Source organism: Egretta garzetta, unplaced genomic scaffold, assembly GCF_000687185.1.
Source record: "Egretta garzetta isolate BGI_Z169 unplaced genomic scaffold, ASM68718v1 scaffold283, whole genome shotgun sequence".
NCBI lineage: Eukaryota > Metazoa > Chordata > Aves > Pelecaniformes > Ardeidae > Egretta > Egretta garzetta.
This window is the reverse complement of record NW_009259043.1, coordinates 1731818-1741650: the sequence shown is the minus strand read 5'-3', so window position 1 is coordinate 1741650 and position 9833 is coordinate 1731818. Positions and strand designations below refer to the sequence as shown.

The 9833-nt window shown below is 38.2% G+C and overlaps 1 protein-coding gene across 1 annotated transcript in view; it reads right to left on the bottom strand.

The window, feature by feature from the left end:
• The window catches only part of BPHL (biphenyl hydrolase like), a 16372-nt gene that overhangs the window by 2283 nt on the left and 4256 nt on the right, over positions 1–9833 (bottom strand). The window contains exons 3-5 of the mRNA XM_009635003.2: positions 5996–6149; positions 3483–3614; positions 753–876 (exon numbers count right to left, since the gene is read on the bottom strand). Coding sequence (XP_009633298.2) covers positions 753–876; positions 3483–3614; positions 5996–6149 — 410 coding nt within the window. The remainder of the gene's footprint in view (positions 1–752; positions 877–3482; positions 3615–5995; positions 6150–9833) is intronic.

Here is a 9833-nt window from a genome sequence, read left to right as displayed (position 1 = left end):
AAGAATAGGTTTTTTTCTCCCTAATTCTTTTCTCTAGTGTTAATCATCACAGTCTGTTATTAAGTAGTAATGGAACTCTTTAATTTGTGTGCAAATCTATGAAGAAAATTCAGCTGGTGAAATCCCACCTTTTTATAGGAAGCATTTCTGGAGTTTTCAAATGAAGCAGATGGTGCCCTGAGATTTTTCTTGTTTATAAAGTAATACCCCTGAGCATAGTTGTACATTTTTTTTCTTATTCTGTTTCTCTTAAAAACACTGAAAATTCACAGGACCGTTGAAAACCAAAATCTTTCAGGAGCTTGTTCACATCAACAAGGCACAGCAAACACCAGTGTCCTGTGCTTCTCTCTAAGAAGTGGGAATCTGTCTCCATTCATAGCATGTAAATTCTTTGCTCTACTGAATGGGACAGAAATGAGGTCTCTCACAGCAAAAGGAATGCAATGGCCGTAACACAGAAACAGAAGAAATGTGCTTGTTTCAGTAAATGTTAGGGAGTGGTTCTGTGTGTGAAATGAAAAGAGGAATTGGTTTCTTTTGGAGGACTTTATGAAAATATTATACTTTTTATATTGCAAGAAAGGTCCAGCTACACTGTTTTAATTGCAACTTGTTAGGGAAGTTTCGAATAGCTCTGTCTGTGGCAGACACAACTTATCCAAATACTTTTTTTTTTTTTTTTACACTGTGGGTTTGAACTGCTTCATTCCTTCAACAATGGTATATAAATACTCTACCATATAACTTACCGAGAGCCTTTGATGTGCTTATGGATGTATTCTGCATGAGCTTGTGGAACCAAGCAGTCTTTCTCGCCATGAATTATAAATGTGGGACATTTAATATCTGGCAGCAACTCTTGGCAGATATTACCTAGGGAGAAGAAGAAATGAAGGTCACACTTCATTTTAAAATGGTGTGAAAGACTTAAATCGCTTCTGTAAAGGACTGAACTCCACTGGGTTCTAGCTATTGCCTCTCCTTGTGGATAGCACGCAACTAATCTACAGAACTATGTAATCAGGACTTTAATTAACATTTCTTTCTCCAGAATGTTACTTCACAGAAATTTGTTTCATTAATGGATACTAGCACAAACGGATAGAGCAAATGAAGTTCTTCTGTCCCATGTGTCCCCCAGGCTCTCTTTGACTGTTCAAAGCAAACACATGCATCTCTTTCCCAGCTTTGTTCTTTTCAACCTGAGAGTCTTATCTCCTTCAGGTTTGTGCTACATTTTGTTACATCAGTTGTCAGGTTACAAGATTTGCTACCTTTGTCAACAAGTTAACTTTGGTTGTACTCATGCCTGTTCCACCTTCTTGACCCTTTGCTCTCTGCGATGAATAACCATTTAATACAAATTGTACTAGCACTATTCAAAGGTTATTCTCCCTGCCCATTCATCTTGCAGAACCTCAAGAATAATTTTATGCTTACTCGTCTTCAATCTCACTAGAAGTAATTTTAATGCTTTTCCTTAAAGACTCTTCTATTTGTTCCCCCCGCCCCCTTTTTTTCCCCTCATCCGTTATTAACCCAGTTTCCATACTCTCTGCCTAACTTCCCATGCTCCCGCAAGAGAGTCTGTGGGCAAAACATACTTGATGAGTTTTATGCTCCATTTATCTTTGAGCTAACTTCGTCCTATTTGTAGTTGTCTCCTTGCTGCCACCACCAACAGCTGTGCAGTTAAGGCTCATACCTTAGCTCTGAAGTCATACACTGCTTCACAGAGCTCTTTCCAACTGCTTGGTTATTTATGTAGTCTTAGTTCGCAGTTCTACCAGTTAAATATTTTCATTTAGAACATTTCACCCGTGGTCCTCAAACACCCACACAAATGCTGACTGTTTTTCAGAACAAGTAACAACTAAATTTAAGTTATTTACCTAAGGGCATAGTTGTCAGTCAAACTATTATTTCCTAGTTTTCAGGTCCTAAACCTGTTTTGTACTATAACCGCTGGACTGTATTTACTCCAATAACACAGAACAGCAAGAAGAATCTTGACTTCTGCAGCTTTATGCAGCTTATTCAATTTCATTAATTGTTGGCACCTTCTAAAAATTAATTTCTTATAGCTTTTCACATAAAAGCTGTCTCATTTAGGACAAATAATCTTATTTCTTAAAAAGAGCTTGAGTTGGTTTTGACCAACAGAGGTTTTGTTGGCCTCCTTTTATCTCTGATGGGTTTTATCAACCCCTTTTCTTGTATTTGCCATTAATAACATTTTGTGCAGTGTGTTTAATTCAAAGGAGGCCTCTTTGTGTTCAAAAAAATTGCAGTCTGAGGGTTGCTCATCTTTTTTAGCAAATGTTAGGCTTCTCCCAATATCTGACCCAATTACAGCGTCTGGGTAATTCGGCTCCTTTGTTACATGTCTCCAGGTGGCTGCTTTTTCACAGTCACTCCACCTCATAGTGTTTGAGGCGTGCGCATGCAGTAAAATGATGTCACAGCCAGAGTTTTACCAGCCTGGGCTTTGGACTTAAGAATAAATTAGTTTTTAAGGAGATGCATTCTAGAAAAGGTAAAATAAAATCGGCTCATAATTTGTTATATCTCCCTACTGCGAGAAATTCTAGTACCATGTTGCTGATCTGCAAAACTGTATGGAAAAAATACAAAATGAAGGAATATCATCCTTGCAGTACCTGCTGCCTGTTAATGTATGCCACCTCCTGTCTTTCGTTATGAGAGCTACAGGAGAATGTATAGAAGAGAATTACAGATTCCTTGTTTTAGGTACTATGTATTTCTGCTTTAGGCAAATTAAAAGCAATTTTCCTCTGAACTAAAACAGAACAGTGGGTTATTATTTGTTCTATCCTTGGTTGCAAAAGTCTATGTAGAGTAATTGCAGAAATCTTCAGAGATAAACACTTAATAATTATTATATTGTCTAGTTTAACTATTCTATTTTGGATTTTAAACACCTAAGCTGTGTCAATAGTGTTTTTAAAATGTGTTTTGTTAATTCTGAGTTCCTGAAATCTGAACTTCCTTCTTTTTTAACTCATTATATGCTACTAGTTTTGAAATAATGCTTCAGCTCCTGTTCACAGAAACTAGAATGAACAAACTTCATTTTGGGGATATCTTAACAATGTCACAAAGAGGTAATCCTTCAACACTGAGAGAGGAGAGGTGAGAAGAAAAAAGCCTGAGCAGAATCCCTCCTGTTCAGTCTGCATAAAAGCAATGATTTAATAATGTAGTTTTGTGGCAGAACAAGAGGAGGGACTCATCAGCTAAAGCCTCCCATAAATGTGTTTTCCTCCTGTACCTTGCTGGTTCTGTGAACCATCTACAAAATAATGGCTTTATTCATGAGCGTGAGTCAGACCCTGCTTTTAATGCCATACGCAGAGTCCTTCCTTTACTGGCTGCTAGGAGTACTGTTAGATTTTTTTTTTTTATTCAGAACTGTCTGCTACTATAATTACTCCAGTTTAACATTGTAAAAGCCTTACCATCTGATTTTTCAGCAAAGAGAGATATTCCATCTACCCAAGCCTCACAGGTTTTTGCAAAGTACTTATGTCCATACAGCTCTTCCAGTGGTTTCTTGACCTTTTCACTCCACTTTGAAACATCTCGGATGCCTACATAAAATAACATTGAAATATGTTAAGTCCTTTCCAGCAACAAGATGTAACCCAGTGCTGCCAACACCTAATATGAGTGAGTTTTCAAACCAGACCTCAGATATGTATTTCAAACTTGAAACTGCACTGAATGGTTTGAAATAATTCATAGCATGGAAAGGATATAAAAAAGGTATTTTTATGATCTCTGCTGAGGTCCTTCTGAGTTGCAGAAGACCATCTTGTTGTTATGGTCACAAGGAACAGCAGAAAAAAAAATAATAATCAAAGGACCCAGTCCTAAAATTTCTGATGCTTCTTTCTGGAGGGCTCGCAGAATAGGAACTCAAGGAGGCTCTTCGTGTATAAAAAGGGGCCTGTTTTATAACACTGTGCCAGAGCTGGCAGGTTTTTTTATATATCCTTCAGCCTTTTGCTTTGGCTCATGGATGGAAGTTCTTCCATGGCTCCTACCAGTATTCAGAGGAAGGAAGCTCTTACTAAGGCATTCCAGCAGGCTGACATCATGGTACGTTTGCCACAGTCTTACAGAAAAACAAGCAACTCTACTTACTAGAGCCCCGCAGCTCATGGCAGGCTTGCTAAAGCTGTACAAATAATCTGACATTTTAGTTATTTATCAGATTTACCTAGTTTTTCCCCTAAAATTTTCAGTACTGCTCACAAACCAGATATCCACAAGAGTGACTTTCACTAAACTATATTTCAGCTGTACAGCTTTGTATTGATAAAGCCTAGAGCAATGTTAGTACAGCAGAGAAGCTGAAAAGTACTGAATCATCAAACAGCAATATATGCCACTAGAAAAACTTTTAATTGGTTTCAAATGGGAATTAAGGGAAGGAGTGAGGTGTTAATTAACAGGCAGAACCTGCCCAGTCAAATGAGCAAGGCAGTAGTGACTGAAAGTGCTTTGTAACAACATCTGATTGGAAATGAGTTTGCTCACCCCAGGCTAGCTGTCACTGAACAGCTGTTTCCCTTATAGAATCTACTCTTTTATCCTTCTGGGTGGCCTTAATTTAAGAAAGTGTGTGTGTGTAAAAACCAATGTTGAAAGGACACAGATACCAAATAAACACCTTTTCTCTCCTACCAACCCTTCCACTGCAGCTGAGATGCACTGATGGGCCAGTTTGTAGAAGGCTTGTGCTGCTACTCCCTGAGCTCTATCACCCAGAGAGAGATGTTGAAAGCACCAGTCCATGAAGAGGCCAAAAGTCAGCATTGCTGTGGGCGTTCTGTGTAAAGCAAGACTCCTTTTTTTTTTATTATTATTCTTTTTTTTTCCTGCATTTTAGCCTGTTGGCTGATACTAACTGATGTGCATTTTCATAATTATATAATAAAAACTTCATAAATTTAAAAGCATGTAAAGAAATAAAGCAGCACTTTTACAGAGCTAAAAAGCATTTTGCTTACTGAACTAAAAAATATACTACTACTACTACCATCAATGAAAGTGCTTTAGTATAGGTGAGGTAAGTACACATGTGCAATACATACACTTGTAATTTAGCTGAAGCCAATCAGTCAGACTCCACAGTTGGTATAAATCAAACTCCAGTCACTAACATGAAACTATACTGGGTTATGTTTGTTGAGAGCCTGCGTGGTTAACTCTTTTAATTCCTAATTTCAAAAGGAAATACAGTCCCTTTCTGAGTTCACTAGTAGTTTTTGCTATTTTCCTTTAGAGCAACAAATGAGCAGATTCTATTTCATATGAGTGGAACAAGGATCAGAAATCCTATGTTTCTTTACTTTGCAAAGGTTTTGTAACCACGGTAATTATCTTTAAAGGAATGCAAATGACAAAGGCATCCTGGGACACTTACTTGAATGATTCATTTGCTTCCTGAACTCAAATGGTAAGTTACGAGCTTGCCTTCTTACTGTCTGTTGTATAGGCCCTAGAAGCAAAAGCTGTTATGTGCTAGCCCAGTGATTTTTTCTGTGGACCTTGTTGAAAGGTTGTGTAAGATGTGAGAAAAGATGTCAAGCCTGGGGTCAATAGTACTATTTGGAATTTCTTTTCAGGTATTTGTTACAACAACAAAAAATTGACTTTCTGAAAACTACTGATAAGCTATTATAACTTATGCTTTTCAGCAGCATAAGTTGGTAAGGACTTGTTAAAAATTCTATTATATTACCCCTAGAGTAATTGTTAGGGACTTTCTCACTACGACTTTAACCACTTCTGAAGTCACTTAATGACTTTTGTACTTAGCAACTTGGTGAATTTTGTGTCCTGTTCCTTTAGATTTGTTGAGTCCTCAACTCTGTCTCCACTTAGCTATTACATGACTAAGATTCTTAGGTCAAGAAGAAATGAAAGTAATTCTTTTAGGATATGATATTCAGTTTGTACATACCATTATAAATTCTCACATCCTCTTGAGTAACGCTGGCATTTGCTCCCCAGACAACCAACTTGTGGATAAGGGTTGGATACTTTGCAGCTGCAATGAGTGCTGTAATTCCACCATCACTCCACCCCAGCAAAGAGAACTTCTTAAATTTCAGTGCCTTGATTTGTCCGAGAAAGTTGTATGCAAATCATCAGCTGAGCTTACAAGCAAATACCATTTCTTTCTTGAAAATTAACTGTACAGATTTAGACACAACACTATACAGTTGAACTTTAGTTAGCTTTCATAGTTAGAAAATATGATTTTCCTGCTATACATAAAAATACTTAAGGTCAAATATTTAGAAAACAAGAAATTATACCTGCCCTCCCAATTTTCTACAACTATTTAATGAAACGGGCAGTAGCCATATTAGATTCTTGCTGCATTTAAAAAAGCCCTCTTGAAAATAAGAAATGTTTCTTTACAGTGGAGAGTAAAGACCTTTTCAGAGAGCCTGATGGCATCAAGGATCTGTGAATTCTCTTGGTATAAAGTTGGCAGAGATTATCACAGTGTGGGATGGCAGGTAATCCAAGACCAAGATGAATTTAAGAAAAAAAAGTTTAAGGCTTGAAAAATGGAACCCAGTGATCTAGTTTACTGATGCTAGCTGGTGTAAAAAAAAATAATCTGCTCTGTAACAACCAAAAAATGCTTAAAGGATTTGCTACAGGATTGTGTCAAATTTTAGTCTCTAATTCACATTTTCTGAAACTTTTAAGTGTACATTTTAAACATTACTTCATGATGAATTTTAATTCAAAATATTAATAATGAAATTCTTTCTTCTCGAAAAGGAAGGCCCAGGGCAAAAAATATGACAGCCAAGACCTTAATTCATTCTGACTTGTACAATGCTTTCCACCAGAACTTGAAACTCTTGTTTCCTCATGTACCGCAGTCTGTGGCAGGGGGTACTGGCAGACAAGGAGAGAGGATTTTGTGAGTGCGCTGTTCAGTGGGCAAAGGCTGGAAAGGTAAAGGCATTCAGGAGCAAATGCATCTGAAGCTTGTACAGGGATGATATTCAACGGTTAAGCAGTATTTGCAGTTTTGAATATAGAAGCCTTATTTTGTGAATTCTTTCGCAAACAAACGTAAAGGTTTGTTTGGTTTTTTTTTTTCCCCAGGAAATTACAGCCTTTTAGATGTGATTAAGGAAGATACTGTACTTTTGGAGGAAAAAGAGCCAGTTAGTTGAATGAGTTGTTTTGGTGCTTGGTGTTTTGTTATTGGAAGTCCAGGCCTGCTTTCTTTGGACAGAAGAAAGCAAAAATGCAGGCAATGAGAGAAACAACTACAGAGAGAGAGAAAGCAGTTTCTACGTCTGCTTGTAAACTCGATGCTCAACGGAGGCATAACTTTATCAGTCAACTTGATACCTAGCAAACTTTTATCACTATTGGGCTTTTCTGGTTTTGTATTCTTCCTTGGTATTAGGCTCACTGTAGTGTTACTCAATATTAGATGTCACTCTGCTAAGCTGTAATTACTAACCAGAAAAGAAATAAGGTAGGGGAAAGAAAAGGATGTGTAAAGTAAGAGCTGACAGCGAGAAAAGAGAACCTTGAACTTTAGCAGCCGATCACAAGCTGGCCCTGGCCTGATGAAAAGTCATTATCTGTGACCAACTTCCGGTGTCGTGCTGCTGGAGGGTTACTGGTGTCTCAGCAAGTTGCAGGAGTTGGCAGCATGGCTTGTAAAGCTTAAGTTTTTGCTGTTGCTGCTCTCCTATTGCCACTAGGTTGGCTGGTGGGTGGAATAGCTGATTAAAATTTTTATCCTTCATGCCAGGTTATTTGCCAATGCTGCAACTGAGATCTATTTGCCTCCAGTGTTTCTCTTGTTTACTAGCCGTTATCTTGATGCATTCTTTGGCTCATCTCAGGATGCCTTCGCAGCAGGAGGAATTTATTCTTTGTGGCCTTCCAAAACCCAATGTAATGTAACAGATGTGTTGGGTATGATAGGTGTGTGTGCTTGCTTTAATCTTGAACTACTTGCTGTACAGGCCTCTACCTAACGTTGGCAACAACCTGAGAGTGGTTGCACCTCCTCAGTTCTGTGGGTGATTTTGTGTTGGCCTTACCCCATAGCGAACAACATCTCTTTTGAAATCGTCCCCTCCATCCAGGCTTTTGTGAAATGCAATCAGATGGTCATGTATGCTGTGACAGAAGTTCCTTACAACAGTGAGCTGCAATAGAACAGTACTCTGTACTGTATGCTTTCATTGGATCACAGGGAGCACACCACAAGTAAGGGTTGTAGTTGCAGATCTACAAAAACGTGGAGAAGCTCAAGCCCCATCCTTTCACTAGCACAGTAGCTCTCTTAAATATCAACACCAATTGTTCCTATAATTGTTTTAATGCTACTGGCCTTTGCTATTAGACATTGGGATGGAGTGCAGCAAAGTGGACGTATTTGCATTATACTCCTTTTATATCAAGCAAACTCCTCCACAGAACACATGCAGCGATACAGAGTGGTGCCATCTGCATCAAGGTGCTAAATGCTCTGCAGAGTTTCATCTTTTGTTATTTGACAGGAACCCTGCAGCACTCGCAGCTCCAGCAGAGACACCAGAATCTGAAGGAGCCTAGAACAGAGGGGTTCACCGGCTGAGCTTAGGCAAACCGTATATGTTATAAAGCCCTCTGCAGGAGTTATGACTCTGTTCTGTACTGGAAAACCTAGTTGGGATGATCCTTTGGGATTGTGCTAACCTTTATATGTTATGCTAAAATAGAAGCAAGTTACCATGCTTGGGAAGATTTTAATTATTTGTTATTATATGCTTATATGAGTGAACATCTACAAAAAACCAGGATGCTAAGTCTCATTTGTTTGGCAGCTTTAGATATTGGTAGGCTGCTGCCCTGTTTGACTGGATGCTAGGTGGTTACATTCTCTTTGGAGACAGCTCTGTTTTCTATTTTGCATTTATTAGTATATGGACAGAGGCAGGAAAGGGGGTTACAACCACTTAGACTGAAAGTTTGTCACCTATCCATGGCAGCAACTCTATTTTCTTTGTTAGTGTAGCAGAAGAAATTGGTGATTTACGGTGCAGAGATTGCCTCTATGGTTGGAGGGCAAAACTGTGTCTTAATCCCAATTCTGCTGTCAGGTTTACTCTGTTTCACTGTGCAGAAGGCTCCAGGAAGGCTGCATTTCCAGTTTCAGATAGGTTTCTGCAAGGTTACTGCTTATTACAGAAATACAGTTGGATTGACTGTCTGAATCTTGTCTCATATTTTTGGAATTTTAATGCTCTGCCAACTTTCTTAACATGGCCAAAGAGACTGTATAGCTTAACATAACAAAGCCAAACTATTAGTTAAAACTAAACCAGAAAATAGCGCTAGCACTTACAGAATGGAATAAAAGAGGAACACAGAAACACAGATTTGAAATAAAAAATTCTGCAAGATGGAGAAGCAGTAACAGCTTTAGGTCATATTCTTTATAAACACAATAGCTGTATCAGTTATTAGGATCTGGTATGATCACAGGAACCCTTTCATTTCCCACCAAGTATTTCAGTAATATGCTGTAAAATGCAAAGTGTCAAGTTGATTTTTTTAAAATGGGCTGCTCAAGGCAAAATGCCAAGATTCTACTGGCTAGAAAATTTTCTAAGAGCCTTTCACTACAGTAATCCCTTCAGTTAAACCACTTAGCATAGACTTTTGTTTTTATATACACTTTACCTTAACTTACATGGTTCTTGGCTGCAAACCTCTTAGGGCGGGGTCTTGGGATAAAAGTGTATTGCTTTATAATTAATTCCCAC